The sequence below is a fragment of the Leuresthes tenuis genome, unplaced genomic scaffold, assembly GCF_036924035.1.
Source record: "Leuresthes tenuis unplaced genomic scaffold, fLeuTen1.0.hap1 SCAF_17, whole genome shotgun sequence".
Classification (NCBI taxonomy): Eukaryota; Metazoa; Chordata; class Actinopteri; order Atheriniformes; family Atherinopsidae; genus Leuresthes; species Leuresthes tenuis.
In genome coordinates this window covers 22,058,240-22,083,119 of record NW_027325371.1, presented here as the reverse complement: position 1 = coordinate 22,083,119, position 24,880 = coordinate 22,058,240, and the positions used below count along the sequence as shown (strand labels likewise).

At 40.5% G+C, this 24,880-nt stretch overlaps 2 protein-coding genes across 2 annotated transcripts; both read right to left on the bottom strand.

Annotated features, from left to right (window-relative positions):
• Positions 1-6,521: 6,521 nt before the first annotated feature.
• LOC140273120 (ferritin, liver middle subunit) lies at positions 6,522-8,103 on the bottom strand. The gene is made up of 4 exons (XM_072368636.1): positions 7,781-8,103; positions 7,179-7,325; positions 6,929-7,054; positions 6,522-6,842 (listed from the first exon to the last, which is right to left on the bottom strand). Exons 1-4 carry the CDS (start codon positions 7,880-7,882, stop codon positions 6,687-6,689), a joined length of 531 nt encoding a protein of 176 aa, XP_072224737.1. The 5' UTR covers positions 7,883-8,103; the 3' UTR covers positions 6,522-6,686.
• A 3,357-nt stretch (positions 8,104-11,460) lies between these two features.
• aldh16a1 (aldehyde dehydrogenase 16 family, member A1) lies at positions 11,461-24,641 on the bottom strand. Its single transcript, XM_072368425.1, has 17 exons — positions 24,314-24,641; positions 21,742-21,841; positions 21,441-21,567; positions 21,029-21,186; positions 20,859-20,936; positions 19,106-19,293; positions 18,849-19,007; positions 18,606-18,764; positions 18,215-18,371; positions 17,689-17,764; positions 17,320-17,425; positions 16,442-16,575; positions 16,165-16,335; positions 15,092-15,296; positions 14,808-14,993; positions 12,960-13,085; positions 11,461-12,804 (listed from the first exon to the last, which is right to left on the bottom strand). Exons 1-17 carry the CDS (start codon positions 24,401-24,403, stop codon positions 12,625-12,627), a joined length of 2,400 nt encoding a protein of 799 aa, XP_072224526.1. The 5' UTR covers positions 24,404-24,641; the 3' UTR covers positions 11,461-12,624.
• Positions 24,642-24,880: the final 239 nt, after the last annotated feature.

The following is a 24,880-nucleotide window of genomic DNA, read 5'->3' as shown; positions in this document are numbered from 1 at the left end:
CTGCACCGACACATGCACACATACACATATTTCTACACAATAAACACACATCTATCTCTATCTATATATACATATACATTTTTTTCCCTCCTCTCTTTTCTTCCTTTTCCCTTCAATTCATAATGGCAGAGCCCCAAACCCCCCTCGAGCCCCCCTCCCTGTATCTTGTAAATATCATTTGTTTACATTCGTTTTTGAACTGGTTAATGTTTGGACATTACTTCAGTTCCATGCTCAGTCTGTTCCATAGCCTGACTCCGTTATTGCTATGCGCCAATCTTATCGGCAGCAAGTCTGTGTAGCTCTCAATTTTGTTCGTCATTTATATAATTATATGTCATTTTTAGTTTTTATCTCAACTTTTTTAGTGATCTGCTTTTTACTTAGATTTCGTTTTATTTATTTTTTGACAATGTGCACTGCTACCAGTACTAGAGCAGTGTACACAAGAGAAGAACTCCTTGACATTTGGCACTGTCAAGGATTGGACGTGGAATTAAACATCCAATTACGAGCTGAAAAAGCTGTACCGTGGATGCAGAGCTGGAGCAAAACGAAAGGCAAAGAGGGACAACAGGAGGTGGAGGTACAAGCCTTTTCTGCCCTCTGTGATTATGAAAAATTCTAACTCGCTACAAAACAAGTGTGATAAGCTAGAGACGCTTGTGCGGAACCAACGGCTGTATAAGAACAGCAGTTTGATCTGACTGTCTGAGTCCTGGCTGAACGACAACACACCAGACTCACAGCCATACGGGCGGATCGTGACCGGAGTACGAGCGGTAAGTGGAAAGGCGGGGGTATTATCCTGTTTTTTTAGTCAGAGATGGGTTAACCCCCACAATATGACCGTTAAGGAGAGGATATGTTGTCCAGACATTGAACTGCTGTCAGTTGGTTTCCGTACGTTCTATGCACCCAGAGAGTTCCCATATACAGTCGTCATCGTTGTTTACATTCCACCGAGGGCAGCACCGACATCCATGATGCCTTTGCTAGGATACAGACCCAGCATCCTGAGGCATTCATTGCAATCACAGGGGATTTCAACCACGTCTCTTTATCCTCCTGCCTGACTGGCTTTGTACAGTATGTGGACTGTCCAACACGTGGAGAAAAGACATTAGATCTGTTTTATGCTAATGTGAAGTAGGCTTACAGGGCAGTGTCTCTTCCACCACTGGGTAGATCTGATCACAGCATGGTCTATCTACAACCCACATACAGACCTTGTGTACAAAGACTTCCTGTTACTACCAGATCTTTCGGGAAGCGGTCACCAGAGGCGCGTGATGCATTGAGAGACTGCTTTGATGTCACAGACTGGGCTCTATTGCTGGAGGAAGAAGAAATGGACATTGACATGGACAGGAGGGTCAGCACCATCACTGACTACATTAACTTCTGTAGGGACACTGTGATTCCACTGAGGACTGTAAGGTGCTATCCTAATAATAAACCATGGATCACCAGTGACATCAAAGACCTCCTGAACCAGAAAAATAAGGTGTTCCAGAATGGGGAAGGAGAAAGGCGGAGGAATGTACAACTGGAGCTTAAAAATACACCACGTCCAGCTAAGGTGGAGTACAAGAAAAAGGTAGAGAGACAGCTGGAGAACAATAACACCAAGGAGGTGTGGAGGGGAATGAGGACCATATCTGGATACAGACCGAAAAACTCTGAAAAACTTTTAACCAATATTTCAACAGGTTTGATAGTGTGGCTTTTTCCACCTCTGTCGCTGCTCCCTCCACCCCCACCACTACAGCTGCTTCCTCTATACTGTTTCCACTGCCCAGCTGTACTTCCACCTCAATGGCAACTTGCATCCCCAAGCCTCCTCCTTTGTCTGATTGCACCTCCACCTCTGCAGAAACTCTCACCAACAGGCATCATCCCTCCACTGCAACCTCTGTGTCTAACTATAGAGGAGGTCGGAGCCGAGCTCAGGAGACTTCAGTCAGGGAGGGCTGCAGGCTCTGTCCATGGCTTCTGAGGGACTGTGCTGGTCAACTAGCAGTCCCTCTTCATAGGCTCTTCAATATGAGCCTTCAGAAGGAAAAAGTCCTGGTGCTGTGAAAAACTTCTTGTCTTATACCGGTGCCCAAATTAGGGCAACCGGTGGAGCTGAATGACTACAGATCGGTGGCTTTGACATCTCATATCATGAAGACCTTGGAGAGACTCCTAGTTCGTCGCATGAGATTGCAGGTTGCTGATGATCTTGACCCCCTCCAGTTTGCCTACCAGAAACACATAGGAGTGGAAGACGTAATTCTCTTCTTGCTTTTTTTTTTAGATCAATGAATACCCCAACAGCATATTTCTTGCTATCTATGGAATTTGTAGTTTCTTCTATTAGTTCAATTAATGCTTGTGATGTTAATCGATTACTTCTGAATCCATATTGAGTATCCGAGAGTAAACTATGTTTTTCTATGAAATTGTCTAACCTGTTATTAAAAACTTTTTCCAGAGTTTTTAAGAACTGTGGGAGAAGAGAAACTGGTCTGTAATTTGTGAAATGATGCTTGTCTCCAGTTTTGTACAGAAGAATAACTTTAGCTTATTTTCATTTTATTGGGAAATTGACCGGTTTGTAATGATAAATTAAGGATTTGGAAATCCCATGAATTACCTTTTTTACTATTTTCATATCTATTTCATGATAGTCTTGTTTTTGCACTCATTAACAGTATCTATAATCTCTTTTTCTTCTACAGGCTTAAGAAACGTTGTACTTGGATTTCTATCTATTAGATTATCATTGGATGTCACTGGATCTTCAATTCCATCTGCAAATTTTGGTCCAACATTTACAAAAAAATTATTAAACTTTTCTATAAAATACTGTGGATAATGAATCTCTCTAGTTTTATTTCTAATTATACTATCTAATATATTCCGTATACCTTTTGTATTATACGTATTATTCTCTAGTAACTTATTACAATAATCTTTCTTACAGTTTCTCATAATGTTAGTTAACTTATTTTTATACTTCTTATATTTATATTCTGCTTCCTTAGTTCTATGTTTTATAAATTCTCTATATGGTGTGTTTTTCTTTTTGCAAGCATTCTGCAATCCCATTGACATCCATTGATCATCTTTATACTTTTGTTTTCTACAGTATTGTTTAATTGGACCATTTTTATCATATAATATTGTAAATAGTCTTAAAAATTCATCATATGCTTTATCAGTATCATTTTCTTCATCTTGTTTTAGCAACTCGTTTTTAAATGCATCCATAGAGTCCTCAGACCTCACCCTTCTGTACAGTGGTATATTACCCTGTTTATTTGAAACTTGATTATCATTATAGACTGTAAAGACTGGAAGGTGGTCACTGATATCGTTTACTAACTTACTATACTGTTATCCATTTAATTTGAAAATATATCATCAATTAATGTTGCACAATGAGTTGTAATTCGTCTGGGTCTGGTAATTTTGGGATATGCCAGTGCTGTATAGTGTATTTATAAATGAATCGGTCATCTTGTGTTTACATCAGTGTTTTACAACATTCAGTTGACATGTTTTCTATCACCTTATAATTATAATTCATATCCACATACATAGCTACCACATACTACCATTTTTGTTCCTCCTATTCACCACACAACAGCTCATATCCATTATGTCCAAAACCCATGCCCCTTTCATTATTAACCCATGTTTCTGATATTAAAATGATATTAAACGGCTGTGTGAATTGATTTAAATAGTCCTTGATATTATTGAAGTTATCATATAGGCTTCTACTATTGATGTGGATTAATGAGATTTTATTTTCAGTCTTGAAAGTACTGTTATATTGATCATCTGTATAACAGTGGCAGTCATTGTTGTTCAAGAACAAATTGATTTCTGGGTCAATATAATTTCCAATGTCCTGTGATTTGCATTCAATGTAATTAAAAGTATTTCATTCCAAATGGTCCAGTTCGACATGTCTTCTTAGTGATTCTTCCGATTCAGGATCTGTAGTGTCAAGTGTTGTGGTTCAACATACCAGTGTCCCGCGTCTGAAGTCCTCGTTGTAGATTTTTGTTTCTCTGAGAGACTTTGCACCTTGTAGTATGGTCTCTCTGTCCTTGTACCTGAGGAATTGAACAACTATGGGCCTGTCACCCCCGCCGGGTTTCCCTGTGCGGTGCGCCTTCTCCACTTCCACCCTGTGCTGCAGTTGTAAATTCTCCGCCAGGATCTTCTTGCTTCTCTCCTCCGACTCAGCCCAGGTTTCTTCGGGTGACTCAGGTACTCCATCAAATTTGAGGTTGCTGCGTTTCGTCTGTCCCTCCAAGTAGTCCATTGTGTCCGTTATGGTCAGCAAACTGTCACAAACTTTATAAATATCTGCTTGCATTTTTTTCACAGTCACTTTTCAAGTCGTCCACTTCTTTTTGTGTGCAGGGTTTACACTGAGATTTGTTTTTATGACAGTGGTGTTACATTCCACAACTGCAGGAGGAGCCAATAACAAAGGAATTACCTAATTCTCTAGTGTTACTTTAAAACTATCATGGAAAGAAGAAGTCATTTGTCTGAGCTAATATTTTGCTTAAATTGTAAAATGTATCTTGAACATTTGATGTTTTCTATGTTCTATTGTGGGTAAGTATTGATTTATGAGATTTACCGCTTTCTGTTTCCATTAGTATTTTACACAGTGTTCAGACTTCTATGATATCAGAGTTGTATTTTGGTACAAAATCATCTATTCTGGGTAAATTAGGGTAAAGACTTTCAGAGCACTAAATTAAGACCTACAAAGGAAAATGCTACCCAGCTGTATCAAGCAATAGAATATGAAGCAGACCATCTTGCAAAAATATGCGCTTTATAACAATAGTGTCATTTTAGCTCATTTGAAATTAAACTGTATGAGACCATTATTCTACCAAGGTGAAGAAATTTCAGCATGTGTCAGTGATAACAAAAAAAAACTCTTAATGATGTTGTAGGTAAGTGTAAAGCAAGAAAAGCTTCTACACTTATTGGATGTGATGGTGTATTTATAGCAAAACCAAACGATATTGCATATTATTTTGGTGATTATTTCATGAACAAGGTTGGCACAATCAGAACTCAAATGGTGCCGGGGCACGGCAAACTTTCAGATTCCGTTATTAAGAAAGAAATTATGCGGGGGCAGGAGTGCAGCTTTCGGTTCAGTATGATCAATGAGGAGGAGCTTGAGAAACTTCTTTTGTCAATTAAATGTGATCATCCCTGTGGCACTGATAATTTAGATGCCAGATTATCGCAGTTATCAGATCTTAAATTATTAAAAAGTTACCTGGCTAACAGACAACAATGTGTAAGCACTATCCAGCACCGCAACGCTGAGTAGTGATGTTCCACAGGGGAGCAGCCTTGGTTCGCTCCTATATTCCATCTTTGTTAATGGCGTGCCGTATGCATTAAAGCATGCGGGTATAGGGATTTATGTGGATGACACAACATTACATGTATCCGCAGAAAACATTGCGTCAGTTAATAAGTTACTTCAACATGAATTAATGCTGGTCTCAGTTTGGATATTGGAGAATAAGTTCAAATCGAACGTCTTGAAAACTAAATATGTTATTGGCTCTAATCATGCACTGAGGTCTGGACCCAAACTGTGTCTTTGGCATTGAACAGGTTAGAGAAACCAAACTATTGGGAGTAACAGTGGATTAAACTTTATCTTGGTCAAGTCATATTAATAATATAGTGTCTAAAATGAGTAAGAACATCTAACATTAGAAGAAGCACTAATCTGCTTAATAAATAGACTTAACCTAAGTCTTTAGTTGTCCCATCTAAATTACTGCCCAACAGTTTGGTCCATTGCTTCAAAGAAAGATCTTTCTAAACTTCAGCTTATTCAAAATAGAGCAGCACGTCTTGCTCTGAGATGCTCCATCACAGAGTGTTATTGGTAAGCATGCCAGGTGTTCATGGATGCTGGTAGAGGAGAGACTGGCTTATAGCTTTATGTACTTGAGAAAGACTTAGGTTTCACATAAACCTGTTTTTGCAACTTCAAATGTGAAACAGTTTTAGACCGGCCTCTGGTAACAACTTCATGCTACCTTTACCTTGAGCCAATGCACTCAAGTTTGTAATATAAAGAACTGCTGGAATAGAGTTAAATTAAAGGCTGCGATTCATGAAAGGTTAAGGTGACCAAATGGAGTGTTAAAACATTTGAATGACATTTTCTATGTTAATTTAGGTTGCATGACTTAATGTAACGCTTGTGAAAATGCTGCAACTCTGATCCAATGTGAACCCCAGGAAGAATAGTCTTCCTGTCAATGAAGACTAGAGATCCAAAAGATACAAGCATCTTAAATTGTTCAAATCTTTGCAGTGCATAAGGAAAAAAATATAAACTTCTGTATGGCAGTCAATGCCGATAATTGGAGAAAAAAAAACAAATCCTGAAATTCTGCCATAACCAAAGTTGGTTCCCAGGTTAGAGCTACCCATGTAGTTTACTCAATACAGACAAAGACAAATCCAGCTCAAAAGGTTTATTTAGATTAAAAGATCAAAACAGCCCCAATAAGGCTGACAGACATTTCTTCCATGGTAGTTTATACCAAAAACTTCAATTTAAAAATCATGCTCAGTGGCTGAACAGCTGGAGAATGGAGTTGAATTCAAGGCCAACTGCAGTGCATCTAGCTCTTGCTTCCCAGGGAGTGCTTGTCAAACAGGTATTCAGCCATCTTGTTGTTGTGAGCATCCATGCGGGTGAGGTTGGTGATGTAGTCGCCAAGCTTCTTGATGGCCTCCACCTGCTCGTTCAGGTAGTGTGTCTCCAGGAAGTCGCACATCTGAAAACAAGAGCATTTATTAGATCAATTAATTTGAAGATTTTGGTCCCAGCCTTTGGTTGCTTGTTAAACCTCTAAATACTTACATGAGGGTCATTGTGCTCAGACGCCAGCTTGTGCAGATCCAGCAGAGCCTGGTTGACATTCTTCTCCAGCTGCAGGGCGCACTGCATGGCCTCTAGACCACTTCCCCACTCATCACGTTCAGGTTTCTGCACGAGTAAAATAAAATGGACTGAAATAATCTAGAGACACTACCAGACAAAAATAAGTGTAGGAAGGCTACAATTATCTCCGGTTTCTGTACTAGCGGTAGACGGTCAGGTTTGTACTGACCTTGATATCTTGGAAGAAGATGCGCCCTCCTCTCTTGTTCTGGAAGGACAGCAGCTTGTCCGCATGCTCCCTCTCCTCATCACTGTTCTCCTTGAAGAAATGGGAGAAACCTGGAAGGGCCACATCGTCACGGTTGAAGTAAAATGCCTGCAGGGGGCACAGGAGAACAAAATGTACTCATTAGGACACTACACCCATTATTATATGGCTGAAGATGGACAAATAATAGTTATGGAGCCTTCCAGTGGTCAGGCACATGAGTCAATAGTCTGGAGTAGATAACCGGTTCTCAGAGGAGTAAAGATGCAACCAAGCATGATTCAGCATTTTTCTTCTCCCCAGCAAACTGAGTATGGGTGTAAGGCACTCCTTGTCTTGCAACAAGCCAGTCGGTTTCATGAGAACAGACTTTCATAACATAACCTTAAACGCACGGGACTTGTGCATTTCTGAATAACGCAATTCAACCAGAGAATACAGCAACATTTAAAGACTATATTGAACATCATTTTCAGATCCACGTTATAATTCTCAGCAATATATTATCAAGCAGGCATAAGAATTATACTACATTTCTTAATTTAAAAAAATTATTTCCTCACCATTGAAGTGTAAGTGTAGGAGGCAAAAAGCTCCATGTTGACCATCCGGTTGATGGCGGCTTCGCAGTCGCGGTGGTAGTTCTGACGCACTTGGGACTCCATTTTGGCTGGCGTTTCTGGTGGTTTTTGTTATCAAAAACGGTACAAAAATAGAGCTTTACGTCAACTTTTTCCCAGTAGTGTTCAAGTACAAAAAAAGGTTCTATGTAGCAAAAATGCCGAGCTTTTGATGTAAAGAAGATGATCGAAGAAGGAAATTCCGTTCAAACACTGTTGAAGCAAGAACTCCTTTAGGCTTTCTAACCTATGCTGAAATGGAAGGTGCAGTGCTCCCTGTATTTATATGCCACGGTAGACCTCGTGACCAACGTAATGTCCCTCCGTACATTTCCACCAATCACCGAGCGCAGACAAGTTACGACAGGAAAAAAAGCTGCAAACAATGGGACCATGATATTGCATTTTTTTTCTACTGATTCCTGAAAATCAGAGTTGGAATGTTTTATTTGTTTTAATCTGACTTGCCGTGACGACGCATTTTTAGTAGCCTATTCCAAGAGACAGCAAACTGAACTATATTTGAAATGAGATATCAATTTTAGTTGTAAGTGAGTAATATATGAGTGGAACGTTTTTTAAAGCTATTGTAATTGACTTCTCTTTAAAACAATAATGTTTGAAGAAAATACATCTGAATACAGACAACATAACAATCCACATTTGGCAATGTATATTTCAGCTGTAAATCTACTTGAGGTTTATATTATCTCATGACACATCAGTTTGGGGATTTGCTGCTGCAATTTTGCACTGGCGGTACTGCAAAATAACCAACAGCTGCCTAACAGGCCTGTGAAGTGAAAAAGGGTGACCCAGCACTGGATTTACTGACGTTCTCACAGATTTGGGCAGTGTGCTTGGCAGCACTGGGTTTGATAAACTAGTTGATTTTGTGCCACCACACAAAGCTACTATAAAGGGAACTGATTTAGCCTTGTAGAGCACCTTGTGACATCTAAAAACTGATGATATGCTGTTAACAACCAACGTGACTTCTATTGCATTACTCAATGCCACAGAAATGTCGCAAGACACTACTGAGTGAGGGCCCGTCAGTGTGGGCAGCACACACACATCACAGAGTCCTGTTCTCCAGTCATTCAAACTTAATTTGAATTTCACACGTTATTGGATTGCACCAATATAGGCACAAGCTCCAATTTAGTTGAAATGATTTGCTGTGCTGAGCAAAAAGGGATCATGTGTGGATGTGACTGTTCGTCTTTTACTGGCTATGAAAAACTCGATTAGTAAACAGCTTCTCTTTTATTTGGATTAAAAGATAAACCACACAGTCAATTATACACAGGAAAAGTACAGTATTTTTGCAGTGTTTTCAGAACTAAATGCCAAACACTGTCACATAGTTGTGGTTTGATTAATGATTGCTGACTCGTTATGTAACACAGTCCTTGGTTTTAGAAGGAGGGCTGTGGCACACATGGTAGATTATAATGGATAACACTTGATGTCACAGAGTGGTCCACATGCTGAAGTTTCTTTAGGCAAAATGCTGAAGCCCAACTTTGTCCCACCGGCAGGTGAACTGCTCACAGGAACTCATTTTATTGAGAATATACTGGTGTCATATATATCGGCTCACCTTTCAGAGAGTCACTCTTAAACTTTGTAAATAATACACCTTCCTGTTCAAATTGTTTGTGCATTTCCAGCAATGCCTACTGCTGTCCAACCAAACTTTAAGAAACCTGCATGTACCAGTTGGCCTCAGATGGACAGTGAAAACTTTCTTCTTCCCTAGAAGATCATTTCCTCTAAACTCCTCAGTTTTCAACTGGCATAGAAATGTGTTTGCGAATGGAAAAAGGACTAAAATTGCTCCATTACAAGCCAATCACTCAGGTAAAAGGAAGTATTATCAGTATATAGTAGTTAAAGTATGAGAACGAAGGTGCTAATTTGATACCTTTGACAGATATAAGACATCAGATTATTAGTACTGATGAATTAATGTTTCAGTTGTAGCTGTTGTAGGTGGTGCTAGCTTTTATATAAAGTATTATCTACAGGGACAGTGAATAAATTTAGTTGTGATGATAAATGGGATGAAAATTAAATAAAATCTCATGGTCTCAACCCGTATATGAAGTGCTGTAAGATGGCTCTTATTGTAAATTGGCACAATATGATTAAATCCAATTGAATATCAAATGTTTTATGTCGTGAATGGCAGTGAAATGTTGATGGAAAAAAAAAGATCACAAGTTTGCTTTCAGGTCTTGCACAGCTTCTCTAATCTTTGAGGTGATATAGACCATAATTTGTAAGTTTAGAAGGAAAATCCTCAATTGATGGAGCTGTAAACATTTTTTACTCAGCTATACTATGACACTAGAAGCCAAATGAGTCGAAAGGAACAGCTTATCATGCAAGTGGATACATTTAAACAGTCACAGTTTGCATGCACTCTTCAGCCTTCTAAAGAGTACCACACCTGTTCTGTCTTTAAACCTGGAACAACAGAACATTAACCCTCATCTTTGAGTTGGCTTAATTCATGTGTTTTTCATATTCTCATACTGTAATACTTAGAAAGTGACTCTGCAGTTTGACAACACCCTCTTGTCTCTGTTTTGCGTCTTGTCATGTAACAGTCAGTGTTGTACGGCAGCATGAAGTCCAGATTGTGCTGTGTCATGGCTGTGACTCAGCATTCCTCTTCGTCACGCTTCCTGTTTGTTTCTTCTGCTTTGGTCAAAGTGGGAATGAGAGCGAGGAGTCTTGTGACCATAAAAGTGTTGACTTCAGCAATCTGCTGACTCGAACCGGTTTAGGGAAAATAAAAAAAAGGAAGCAAAACATGACATGGCTTACTGAAAACACCCAAGCTTTTTTCTTTTTTCACCCACCCATGTTTCAGTGTATAACTAATACAGCTTAGATGTTTTTCTTAATATATCATTGTTGACATGAACGCAGTTTTCTTTTACATTACTATCCCTATTAGTGACTCCCCACAAAGACCACAAAAGCCATCATTGCATTAATGACTTTCATTCTAACATAATTTAATTCAACAGAAGTTGAATTTTTGTGCATTATTAGCGACCGCTATGTATATTAAGCGTTAAATTAAATAAAATACGTCAAACGTCTACTGTGATAAAGCTTCAACCAGACTGGTGACTTGTGCCACACATGAAAAACTGTAATTAGCCACCACCTTCTCCCTCCAGGTAGCTGTTAAAGATTCTCTGTAGAACACACTGTAAACTGAACTGCTGACTCAGAATATGACCGTAGGCTGTTCAAGTTTAAGGTTAAGCTAACGCTGCTATCTTGGCTTTTGTCACCCTAAGATGTAAAATAACAACTGACATGTTGTTAGGGTTACCCTCATGTTAGCAGTGATAAAAAGCTAACTGCTAACATACTAAAGTGACTGCAAGTGATTGCCAAGCCGCAACAATTAATGTTCATTTGAATTTAGCATGCAAGTATGTGCTAATTAGTGCCAACTACAGAATGAAAGTGCTGAAAAAATTAGTATCAATCCACCCAATGGGTCAGCAATTTAACTCAAAACTACAAATGTTACACAATGTTGGAACCTGGGAGACATGAACAGCAGGCGAACAAAATCAGTGTTTACATTCATTAAATCATCCTGTTTTATTCATGGAGATATTTTATTCATGGGGATCATTATTCATTTGAGACAGATTTGAAAATACATTTTATTTCACTATGTGAACATTGACTTTCAGTTTTCATGAAGAATGGTTGAACTGCATAAGTGATCCTTTAGGTAACAAATCACAGTATTATTGTGTAAGTAGTACTGTACAGTAATATAGATAAACACAGTACAAAGAATCTCTTTTTGAACCAAGTTGACAAAAGAAAAGAAAAAAAAAAAGCCATGTTATGGCATCACACGTTTCTTTTTCAGACAGGTTGTTAATACTCTGTTGTCAGATGTGGGCACCATGGACTCCTAGCTTTCCCTCCCACAGAATAGCATCTACGTGGATGACTGTGTTCCAGAAGGTCACAATCTACCAAAAATGGTTCTTGTAACACACATGAATAAGTTAAATCTGTGAAGTCAAAACAAAGGGAACAAGGTAAGGCATTAGAGACCCCACAAGACTCAACACTGTGTGTAAGGCAGTTGGGTTTAAAGTTGCATAACTGGTCTAAGTTACAAGATGAAAGAAACTCAGGATATAAGAAGTTAAAGCTGGCATTGTGTTTTCTTATTTTCAACTTATTCCTTGAAAATGTCTAAACCAACGATGAATCAATACAACTGATGAGTATCATGTTGAACGATTAAAAATGTGTAAAAGGACCATTCTGCTACACCTCTGGGAAAATTAATCTCTTTCGTTCTGTCTTTCTTTGTTTAAACATTCCATCAACTGTATGTACACATATAACATGTCACACTGACGTGGTTTTGTGTTTGTATCGCACCCGCTTCTTTGAAATGGAATGTAGAATTACCGGCTCTGGCCAACTTCAGCACAGTAAAGGAACATGTAGAGAGTATTATTATTAGTCTCCACACTGTATGTCTGCCACTTTTATATCAGGGACCCAATCAATAGCAAGTTACTCATAATATAATAATCGCATATATATCACCAATGCTGTTGACATTTGACCTTAACCATCATAATTGATCTCTTGTCTGACAATTTCAAACAAGCTCCGACTATAAGAATTACTGACGGATTTCATAATTCTTAATCTCTCCTTAAATTTACATCTTACAGGTCACTGTCACTTCATTTTTCACACTGTCTGCCTCGGCCTTCTTATGCAGTAGGAATCCACACACTCTTCCACTGGACGGCATTTCTCCACATTTCTTCTAGAAGAGAGGGATGAGACTCAGGCCAGTCTGTGCTTCTGTCTTTCCGATCCTCGTCCTTTTGACAGAAGAGCTGCAGGGTTTTCAGTGGGCTAGTGCAGGTGTACTGAAGATACTGACAGCCCTGTGGCAGGAAGTCAGAGGACAAGAATGAAGATTAAATGTAATAAGGCTTGGTGATGAGTTCTCTTTTAAGGTATAGTGTGACTTTGATCCTGTTTTTGTGAGCTAATTTTTCCCCATCATTATTATGGTTTATATTTCGTGTGCTGTCCTCACCTCAGCACTGCCCCAGTACCAGATAGCCTTGATGACACTGTGAGTAGCAAGAGCCACTGTCAGCTGGTCTCGACTTCCTGTAATGACGTTAACCAGACCTGCTGGCAGATCTGAAGACTGGAGCACCTGAGGAGGACGAGGAAAACATGCCATAAAGATAAATTCTGCTAACAAATATGTAACCAGGTGTACACAAGTGTTTTCAGTGGGTGTACTTCTTTATCAGACCCAATCATCTGAGTAAACCTGACCCCAAAGTTAAAGAGTAGATGTCTAGGATAGAGGACAGGAGCAAATTGAAGAGAAAAGAGGAGGAAGTTTAAACAATTTCTTCCCTTCATCATTGTAGAAAATATGAGATCTCTGGCTAATTAAAAAAAGAGAAGCTTGTAGCGCTGACAAGGACAGAACAGGAGTATCAGGAAAACGGTATCAGGTGTTTCACTGAAAAAAAAAGTTGAAGCTACAAATTTCTAATCCAAAACTTGTTGTACCCGTTTTCAGACTATACTGGCAAACATTAGGTACTTCTCAAATAAAGGAAGACTACTCATCAAATCTCACAGAAGGACTGTTCCAACGTACAGGACCCGTCAAATGACCTGATCCTTCATTCTGCGAAATATCAAAGATGCTTCTGGGACTGTTTCTCAAATTCAAGGATGCTTCTTTTGTGAGATGGGTCCTTCTAAGCCATATCCTTCTCAGGCTAGGAAAGAATCCTTGTATTCAAAAACACATGAGTGATTTGGCCACTTCTAGGTAAGTGGCCAAATGTCACAGCAACAGTCCAACTGTCAGTTCCACTTAAAACGCACAACAGATGATAAACTGACACAGCTGTTAGCTGACTAGCTAACGTCAACTTGTATTGGCAATCACTTTACTGTCCTTTGATATAACACATTACATAGAACATTGAGGGTGTACAGAAGCATCCTTGAAATTTAACACAATGAAGGAGTAACTGCTTTGAAGGATCCCAGACATAGGAACAGTCCTTCAGTGATATTTGATGACGAAATGGCAGGTGTTGAGGATCTTTCCTTTACTTTAAGAAGAATTTTGTGTATTGTAGGCATTCTCCAAACACCCACAATCCTTTACGTACGTCTTAGATGCTACAGACAGCAACAACAGGTGTAGTTCTGGACATTTGGCTGAGGAAAACTGTTGCTCTGCATATTGAACTGTCAGTTGTGACGTCGCCAACCGAGTTGTTGCCAGGCTACAAACACAACATCCCCATGCATTCATAATTATCATGGTAGGATTTCAATCACACCTCACTCTGCTACGATTCCAACTTTTCAAGAGTTTTTCAACCAATTTTGATTTTCATTTCCCTTCCAGTCATTTGTTTATGTGGTTAGTTTCCCTCAATAACTTCTTCTGCAACAATATAATCTCCCTTTGTGGACTAAAAAGTTTCATTCTATTCAGTTCAAACAAGCCTCATTTGTACATTTAGATTACTGATACTTAAGCTACATAAATGTTACAGAGAAGTATTTTCTATTTCAATGTCAATGATAGTGCTGATTCTTCAGCCAGTTACATTAAAATTATTACAGAAGAAGAGGGTAAGTAGGTGACAAATTTAAAAGAGCTCCAGCTCAGATGGTGGGAAACATGACAAATCTGACCGCTTTTAGTTTCTTACTTAAATTTGACTTCTCTTATCGCTCCACACTGATACGATGTTACAGTTTGCTTCTATTTTCCTTCTCTTTAGTGGAAGAGAAATTCACAAGACTGGATGTCACAAATAGATCTAAGTTTTCTAAGTTTAAACAAAGATCAACCAGAATTCTTAAAACTTTTAAAACGTAATGCATTTACACATACTTGAATGAAAGCCAAGGCAGGCAGTGGATACTTTTGACTGGGGACCATGATGACTGCGTTGCCTGTGGCGATGGCTGCACCAAGAAGCGTAACCATGGAGAGTAGGGGATTCTTGTCAGGTAGGACAACCCCAACAACTCCCAGGGCTTCAGGGAAGGAGATGGCAGAGCCAGACTGTGGCATGGGCTGACGGAGAGGGGAAGAGCACAAGAGGAAATGAACGGCTTGCACTGATCCGGCTGCCTAACACTGCAAGATATTCAAATGTCTTAAGAAGGTCTCACCAGAGATCCTCCTTGCACTTTGTCACAATAAGCCGCCCAAATACTGAGCCTGGCAATGCTCAGCTCCACCTCCTTGTCAGCATTGTCTGATGAGACACCGGTCTGGGTGATGACTGAAGTGACTAAATCCTGCCTCTTTGCCTCCAGGCCCTTGGTCAGAGAGTAGAGTGACTGAGCACGTGCAGATGGACTCTTCTTCATCCAGCTAGAGGAGGGGAAGGGATGTGCAGCGAAATAAATAGTTATAGTTACATATGTACTTTGTTTATGTGCAGTGATACAGACAGCAAAACTGTCTGTATCAGCTCAAAGTGACATTGGACTTTGACTGGCGATTAACAAAAAAAGAACACTGGATTGGGAAATACCTCAACACGTTTGTGTCGTCTCGAAGCCTGTATATATTATGTATATATTATGAATATAACAGCTTTCACAACACAAATCAATGAAAAGGATCACATTCCTGTTTGTTTTGATGGGTCAGCTGACATTTCAGGGCCACTTTAACAGAACTGTGATATCACACTGTAAGCTGACAGCATTAGATAAGGACATGAGGGGATTCAGAGTCCAAGTAGAAATTCTCTTTGACTAAAGGTTGAAACGGATCCTGAAAGATGATCTGAAACTAAATGTTTGTGGTGAGTTCCACGTGTAACAGGAGTCCAAACAGTTTGTAAGGTTTTAGTTAGGAGTACAAATGTTAAGCATTGTGGATTCGCTTAAAACAGCATCAAATCTAAAACCTGCCACACTGACAGGCCGTCAGAACAGTTCTCCTGCACTCAGACCTTTAAAGGAAATCACCAACTGAATGCAATTCTAAAAGAACTACTGTATATGATGATTTGGATTTTTTATCTAAATATATATCGCCACCTGGGGAACAGAATTTTCCTTTTGGAAAAAACTCTTAAGATTTAGGCTTGTAGGAGAAATTCTTCATGTTTGACTTGTGTAAAGTTCACCGAGGCCACTGCTTTGTGAGTACATGTGCTGGGACTTTTGTCCCTCTGTGTTCTGTTTATGTGCCTGTTTTTCTGACTCTCTTCATGAGGCAAAGCTCTCACCCCTGCTGAACTTTCATAGCAGCCTCCACAGCATTACGCACGTCTTTCCGGCCTCCATCTGGACAGAAGGCTAACACACCATCGCCCCCTGGTGACTGCACAGCCACACTGCTGCCAGACACTGATTTACATGCTTTACCGCCAACAAACTGCAGATAGGATGGAGGAGTACTGAGGGGAGAGACAAAAAAACACGGGATAAAATCTTTGTATCTCCTCATTGATGACTTTCGAGCAAACGGTTTCATTTAAATTGAAGAAACTGTTAAAAACATACCTGGTGTGGTCAGAAGGATCAGGAATGACAGCTGGGGATGCTTCAGTTCCAAACTTTGAGTAGTCCATTGAAACAGGGGAGGAGCGAAGAAGAGGAGAGGAAGAAGGGGAGGGGCGGAGAAACTGGTACAGGCCCTGATAGAAAGCAGAGATGCATAGTGGATATATAAAACTGACAGTTTCATGGAGCTCCTGCAAATTCATAAGCACCACATATATCAATATTAGGGATGCACCGATGCCACATTTTTTAAAACCGAGTACAAGTACACACCTTTTAGTACTTGCCAATACGGAGTACCGATAGAGTACTAATCAAGGCCATTACAGTTCTTACAATTAACCACATTTTGCTTTCTTTAGGCATATTCAACTCAAATATAACTGCACTTTGTGCATTTTAGTAATATGAAACTGCTCTTAGTGCAACATATTGTTTTAACATTTTAACTTTCACAAACACACTGCAGGAAAATTAAGCTCCTGTCACGCTGGTATCAGTTCTGTAGTATTTAATGAATACTGAGTACGAGAACACGCACATGGTATCGGTACCAATACAGACTAATCAATATATATTGTTGTTACGCAATTAGAATATGATCTTTTTTTCATACTGTGAAATAAAATAAATGTTATTCACTAACTGTGCCACCAAACAACTGCTGATGTAACACAATAATACTTATTTTTAAGCCCTTATTTTTACCATTTTTGTTCTGGCATCCAATTGTCTTGTTATTTCTTTCTAAGCAGAGACATTTTCCTCTTCATATTTCAGTGAGATGTGCCATGTTTGTGTGTTTAGCTGCGTTTGTTTCTTATCATTTACCTGCAGGTATCACCTGTTAAAGTGTGTGAGGAAGCACTTAAACCCACCTGCTGTCCTCCATCTGTACAGGTGCCACTGTCTTTGTGACCAGAGACAGGAAGGCAGGGGTCACGCACAGAGTTAGAATTCACCCACACTGAGCCAACTGACAGGCTGCAAAGACAGGAAGAAGACACCCTCAGTGAGGAGTAACTTGCAACTCTCATAATCTGTTGCAGTAATTAGGTTTACCTGTAAAGAAACAACAGCAAAAAGATGCTGTGGATAAGTTCACTCGAGGAAAGGTTTACAATTAAATAAGAAAGGGGATCAGAAGAAAGAATGGGGCAAAGAGAGACAAAAGAGATAAGTGGGAGAAGGGATTGAAAAACAAAAACAGAGGACAAAGAACAGAAGAAATGTATGATCGTGTGTACCTCTTAGCTGTCTCCAGAGCCAAGGTGAGGTCTTCAGTCCAGATGGATGCTGCATGGCCATGCGGGCTGTGGTTCCCTGTGTTTGAGAGTATAAACACAGAGAATATCATTCCACTAAAGCAAGAGTTTTCAAATTTACTCAACTGAGAAAGCAGAAAAGACAAATACCTTCAACATTTTACCCTGCAATACCCAAGTACGCTTTACATAATACCTTTAACATGTGCCGTTCAAAGCTTTTAAAAACTGAAAAGGATTGTTTTGTAAATGGTAAATGGACTTGTACTTGTATAGCCCTTTTCTAGTCTAGCTGACCACTCAAAGCGCTTCACGACATGCCGCATTCACCCCACTCACACACATTCATACCCCCAATGATACACTGGGGGAGCAACGTGGGGTTCAGTGTCTTGCCCAAGGACGCTTCGACGCTCTGGGGAAGCCAGAGTCGAACCACCGACCTTCCGATTGGTGGGCGACTCAAAGAGAACTGTTCCTTTCCACCACAGTTAAAAGGTCTTCTTACCCATGGCCACCGCTTCTGTGTTGCTTCTGAAAGTCATGAGAGGCAGCAGCGGTCCAGGGCAGGGGCTGACCACACATGGTGAGGACGGGGCCGCCCCACAGAGCACAGTGGGAGGATACTGGGCACCTGAGGGAGGGGCAGCACAGGACTGAACCAACTGAGGGGAGGGAAACAAAAGAATTATATTCTTTATTCAACCTGGAAACAATTCAAGTACCTACTGCGTACAGCTTCTTCAATGTTTCATATCTAAAAACATAATGTGTGGGCCCACAGATACATACCATATCATATTCAAGTATTTTTCTGCTTGTACTCAGTACTTACGGTTCCTTTTATTAGTTGACCATTTTTAAAGCAAAAAAAAAAAGTTAGAATTAATCTAACTAACCGTTGCCCCCTGCTGTTGAGCCTCCTGCACTGCAGCATCCACCAGGAGTCTGTCTGCGTCACTGCGCAGGGCGACGCACTTCATCCCGGCTAGACGGAGCCTGAGATGGGCCACAACACTGTCCGACACACTCTCCTGCACGCACAACACCCAGTGGACCTGAGGGCAGAGAGGAAAAGGAAGACTGTTAAACACATGTGCTGTAATATCCTCCTGTAGTGAATACTTCACTGTTTGCATCACCTCTTTCTTCTTCTTAAAAGCAGTCTCTATCACTTCGTCCACAGCGCTGTCAATGTCGGCTGACTCAAAGATTATAAAGGGACATGTAAACCCTATACACGGGGAGACAGACACAGGAACCCCCATCCCTGCTGAGGCCTTACACAGCATCACCCCATCCTGAGAGAGTGAGGAAAAAAAATCCCACCATTATTGTCAGCTTACAATAAATTGCATGGCTGGATTCTCAACTCCCTGCTGAGAGAAATAACACACACCTGCTTGTTGCCACTGTAAGTCACGTAGCTAACGCTGGGGTTCTGCGCCACTTTGGCACCCAGCATAACATCACTTCCAGTTAAAACATTAAGAGCCCCAACAGGAAGTCCCGCGCCTGTAAAAAGCTGTGCCAAAAGGAGAGCAGGAGGGACGGAGCTGTGACCAGGGACAACAATCACAGAGTTGCCTGGAAAAAAAGAGAGTTCAGCTATAACTCACAGCCGGCACAACGAGGTCTGAATAAAAGTTAAACACAAAGGTGGCCTTTATTAGGGCAGGAGTGTTCAAATTTACTTGACAAACTAACCCCCCCCCCCCCCAAAGTGTCATGCAGAAGTGAACCATCAGTGGTCCCAGAGGGGACCCCAGGTGCTTTAAAACTTTTGTTATCTTGAAAATGCCTGATTTTAACTAAACCAAATGTTTCTGAAGAAGTAATCCCCGTGAACTGGTCTATTGAGTTTGTCAATATACATGAAGAGTAATTGAAAGAAGCCAGTCTGTCATCCTATCAGATTTATTACATCTCAGTCGTGCTCAGTAGACAATGGAATGTGTTCAGCTCTGTGACTGGTGGGCCCTGGGAATTACAGATGGTGATCTTTTTTAAAATCACAGTTAAATTGACCAATTGTATCTTTTTCTTAAATAAGTGGGCTGTGTAATCACAAGATGTTTGACCTATTGTGGAACTAAAGGCACCTGAGGGCCAGAGAATGGCTCCGAAGAAGAGAATACTAGCCAGCTGCCTGTTGCTCACAACAGCAGCAGACAGTGAGGAGAGTCAGCCTATTGCCATCAGTTAGAAATTATTGTCATTAAATTAGAAGCAATTCAAATTTTCATGGGCCACCAGAGCAGCTGCTGTTGTTCTGATAGCCACATCTGCTGTGGTGTGGCCTGTATTCAAGTTTATCAGGGAAAATTGTTGTCACGTTCAATTAGTCATCATGAAATTTGACCTTAAATCCAGAGAATGACAGTTTTTCGATCCAATATAACATGACGTGCATTCAATATTATTTGTTATTTGTAAAGATTTGATTTACTTGTCACTGGTGCTTAGCTTGTGCGTCTGCACTCTCATGCTGTGTGAACTCAGATATAATCGAGTTGGTTTTGTGTTCAGCTGTTAAGCGGTTTGCATCCTGCTCTGTTGTTGCCATTCAGCACCTGATTGTATGTACAGCCAGTGGTGCAGATGCTTGCCGCCTTAAGTACGGACGGGATTGGGGGGGGATCAAGGTCACTATGAATCTGTCCCCAGTGCCATCTGCGCCCATGTGTACAGCTCACTTGATGGTGTGATTATTGGTCGGGGGGGATTTGTATTTTAAACTGAAACATAAACTACTGTTGTTTTTGGTATTTTCACTGTTTCTAAATGACAATGCCGGACTATCGCCTGATTGTTTGTTTCAGAGCTGGAGAGAATGATGTTTGGAGAACCAAGGTCTGGACAGAGTCACGTAATCATGCTGAATGACACCCCCTCTTTAAACTATATAAAACTGATCAATCAAGAAAGCTATTGGCAGAATAATAGATACTACTTTCTGTGTAACACTAACTGACCCTCCTGCTGCTCCTCTCTTCTCCAAGCACAGTGACAAATCCTGTATGGTTACATTATTGATAAATATAGAAATGTAGCGACTGGCTACTTGACTGCTGCCTGTTCAGTGAGTGACAGAAAGAAGAAGGACCGCAGGATTAGCCGTTAAAGTACATTGTAAGATATGATGCATTTACCCATGGCCAATGCTGGCAGGACTTTAAGCATAAGGGAATAGAGGGAGCAGTCATCAGAGGTGACTACAGCCACAACACCTGGAAGAAAAGCAAAACTCAAAATGAGAAAAAAACACCATAAAATTCAACACAGACTGCTTTGTAGTAAACACACACTGCTGTTCCCTTACCAACAGGTGTCCAGTTGGACATGAGAGTGTCTCTGAGCTGAGCCCAGCTGCTGTAGTATTGCAGCAGTCTGACCAGCGAGGAGGGCGAGCAGGAGGCCTCACACAGCTCACACAGCTCCGACACACACTGGCCGTGCAGCCCGAGAACACTCCCCAACCTGTTAGTGAGGACAAGTAACACAAACAACGATGGATGAAACCCCTAATCGATCAAAGCGGCTCCAGCGCTGGCTCAGGGCTGGTGTTAGAGCCAGAGAGGCCCAACAGAACTAAGTCATTACGTCACTTTAAACGTCTCATCAAAATCTGACCCTCCCTCCCTTTGTATTCTGAATTTCCATCTACGACCACAGAGCAGGGACACAGTTTGTTTGGTTTTTTCCTAAAGTGAGTAAATGTGCGTCTGTCAGACCTGAGCAGCACTTTGGCTCTCTGGTAGCAGGTCAGGGTGCTCCAGGACCTGAAGCCGTTAACAGCAGAGGAGGCACACTGGGAAATATCCCTCTCCTCAGCACATATTGTGCTGCACACGACACCACCTGTTAGACAGACAAAAACAACACGTATAACATTAGCATCATCACAATCTTTTGTTGCAATCACAATTTAATTTTCTACAATGCAACCACACTAATAAGATGTCTTGTATTTCCGTATATATATATAGATTTAGATTTTAATGAGTATGCACTCTAAACTCAGGCTGCTCTCACCTTTGGAATCAGCAAGGGACCGGCTCTGTCTGTCTGCTGGGCGGACAAACTTTCCATCGATGAAGAGACCCAGTGAACGGGAATGATGATCTAGCCAGGCCTGTAGGGAAGAAAAAGAACAAACCAAGGTTAATCCCTACAACTAAATGCCCAGAAGGTTACTTCAATACAACAAAATTCTGCATCAGAGAAGTGACTAGAACTGTACTCCTGAAATTTTCAGGAAAACACTCGGCAGTAGATGTATCTGAGAACGAAAATGCTCACAGATACACCAGACCAAAAGCCGTGAGCCTGTATGCCGATGATGTTTGTATAATGCAAGTGGCGCAAAACCGGACTAATACAGACGCTCAATAAACAGAAGCAAATGTTTTAAAAAGGTGAGAGATTTAGAATAAATGGCCATATTAAAAATAAATAAATAAATAATTCAATCATTCATTGATCTGCGGTCGCGTCAATGAGGCAACAGGTCCAGGAGAGAAACCCAGACATCCCTCTCCCCAGCGACACTCTTCAGCTCCTGAAGAGTGCCATCTGGGATCCCAAGGCGTTCCCAGGCCAGGAGTGATATATATATATATAATCCCTGCAGCGAGTCCTGAGTCTGCCCCGGGGCCTCCTCCCGGAAGGACGTGCCTTCCCCCAAAGGAAGGTGACCTGGAGTCATCCTAACCAGATGCCCGAACTACCTCAGCTGACTCCTTTCAACGTGAAGGAGCAGCAACTCTCCTCCGAGCTCCATGCGGGTGGCAGAGCTCCTCCCCCATCTCGAAGGCTGAGCCCAGCCACCTTCTGAAGGAAACCCATTTTAGCCACTTGTATCTGTGAGCTGTTCTTTTGGTCCCTACCCATGATGTTGTGACCATAGATGAGGGTTGAAACAAAGATGGACCAGTAAATTGAAAGCTTCTCCGTCAAAATGCTAAGTCCACCCCATGGATTAACAGCTTGTAGAACTATCTTCAGCATCAATAACCTGAAAGTAATCTCTTCCATATGATGTATGGAACGTGAGGAGGAATTTTGCTCCATTCTTCTTTAAAACATTGGTTCAGTTCTTTGAGTTTTTCAGCATTGGTTTATGCACAGCATTTCAGCCAGGTTGATGTATGAGGTTTGACTCTACCATTGCAAAACCTTGATTCTTTTCTTTTTCACACATTCCGTTGTAGATCTGCTGCTGAGTTTGGGGTCATTGTCCTGTTGATGAGCCAGTTTCAGCCCAGCTTTAGCTGTGGGACAGATGGCCTCACATTTGACCCAGGTCTTGTGGCTCCAGAATGAGCCCCAAATCATCATACCTCCACCACTGTGCTTAACAGTTGGTATGAGATGCTTGTGCTGATATGCAGCATTTGGTCTTCTCCAAAAAAAAGAAAAAAGTATGCTTTTATAGCGGTGCTCTCACTCACTGATGATCATTCAATCAAGACAATCTAATTAACAGCGCTTGGCTGCTACTTATCCGCTTAATTCCTGTGGAAGCAGTAAGCATGGATGTTTTTTCACAGTCTGCTTCTGCCTTTTGGCTCAGTTTTTGTTTAATAAATAATACCACATGCTATAATGAGATGTTAATACATGCTATGCATTGTAATTCATTTGAAGTTGCATTTACCTTGAGCTCAGATTCAGCTTTTTTTTTTTTTTTTAAATAATGCCCTGACATGTAAAACCTTGGAATTGAGAGAAGATGTACTCATTCGACATATTGACAATTTCGATATCCAACATAGTTTGCTTCAGAATGATGCCTGGTGTTTTTGTTTCTTGTAGATAAAAATCAAGGCTGATTCAAAGTAAAAATCACATGGAGCTACTCAAGACACACTGGTGCTTCCCTTTAATTTTATCAGTAATCTTCCTCTCAGTAAACTGAATAAAGAAAACCTTTTCTTAAGAAGTCTGAAGTCTAACCTTGAAGACATTTTACCCAATGAAAGATATATTTGAATTTCTAATTAAATTACAAGATCCACAAATTGTATTGATGTAAATTAGACTGAACTGACACAGGGAAAAAGAAATACCCAAACCCAAACTCAAATTTTATTGGTCAGCAAGACGCCACCTCTTGCTTGACGTGACTTGGACGGATATGAAACTTGTGTCAACCATTTACAGACAGAGGACCAAAGTTCAAAATCTCTCTTAACCACTTTAACTAAAGTTTCTTCAGCTTATTTTATAAATAAGAATAAATTACTGAAATAATTTACTTGTGTCAGAGTATATCATATCATACTATAAATAGAGTATAAATATTATATAATTAAAAACAAAGATTTTGGAGTGTGGCTAACTTTAGCATTCCAGTGACATTAACAGTTCTATTAACAGCATAAATACGTCCATCTAGCAAGTCCGAGCTTTTTCGAAAAATTTTTTTTACAGTAAAGTCACATGTTTGCCTTGTGAGTTACAGTCAGCTCACGGTTAATGAAGTTCACGAGTGAAACAGTAGCAGGCTAACCCTGTAGGCTACAACATGTAAGTCAAAATTAGATACGGTTACAACGTACAACTGATCAATTTCTCCTATGGAAAATTAGACTGAAAACTTTACCTGTGCAGTGCCAGTGCTAGAAGTTGATGCTGGTCCGTGCTCCATGCTCTGGAAAATATCGTACACTGCCTTGGTGGTGCTACCAGCCATAATAGTGAGGATTCAATCAGTGAGGAGGCAAATCTCTCCGTCGCTTTGTCTCCGTGTCAGGATGGAGTTCAGGATAATAGTCTTTATTTTTAAGCTTGAAAGGGGAAACTGCAGGAATTCAAAGAGAAGGGGTTACAGGAAGACTTCTGAGCTGTCACTCCACATCAAACACAATGTGCTATCTTCCCTCTTTCTGGATGAACAAGGCAGCGCGCTCGAGAGGCTTCACCCCTCCTCCTTTCCGGTGTGGTGTCCGTTTTCGACGTGTTCCGGTATTTGACGCAAACGACATCAAACTTACAGGCTTTGTGAGTTGCAGACAGGAATTCAGGAATTCAAATTGAAGTTTGAAAATATCCTATATAGAATCTGTTAATAAATTAATGTTATGTCTTTATTATATGTTTTCCAAGTTCACTAAAATACAGTTATCCTCAATATTGCACACTTCTACACGGAGGTATTTTGTCAACGTAC

Bases quoted from the DNA above. Each gene is read 5' to 3' on its own strand.
- LOC140273120 (XM_072368636.1), bottom strand. From the start codon at position 7,882: ATGGAGTCCCAAGTGCGTCAGAACTACCACCGCGACTGCGAAGCCGCC. The intron at 7,055-7,178 runs GTCAGTACAAAC...TTACTCGTGCAG, and splicing joins TCTTCTTCCAAGATATCAAG to AAACCTGAACGTGATGAGTG. The intron at 6,843-6,928 runs GTAAGTATTTAG...TCTTGTTTTCAG, and splicing joins CTGAGCACAATGACCCTCAT to ATGTGCGACTTCCTGGAGAC.
- aldh16a1 (XM_072368425.1), bottom strand. From the start codon at position 24,403: ATGGCTGGTAGCACCACCAAGGCAGTGTACGATATTTTCCAGAGCATG. The intron at 21,842-24,313 runs GTAAAGTTTTCA...TCTTCCCTACAG, and splicing joins CTAGCACTGGCACTGCACAG to GCCTGGCTAGATCATCATTC. The intron at 13,086-14,807 runs GTATGTGTAAAT...CGTCCTCCTCAG, and splicing joins CTGCCTTGGCTTTCATTCAA to GTGCTCCAGTCTTCAGATCT.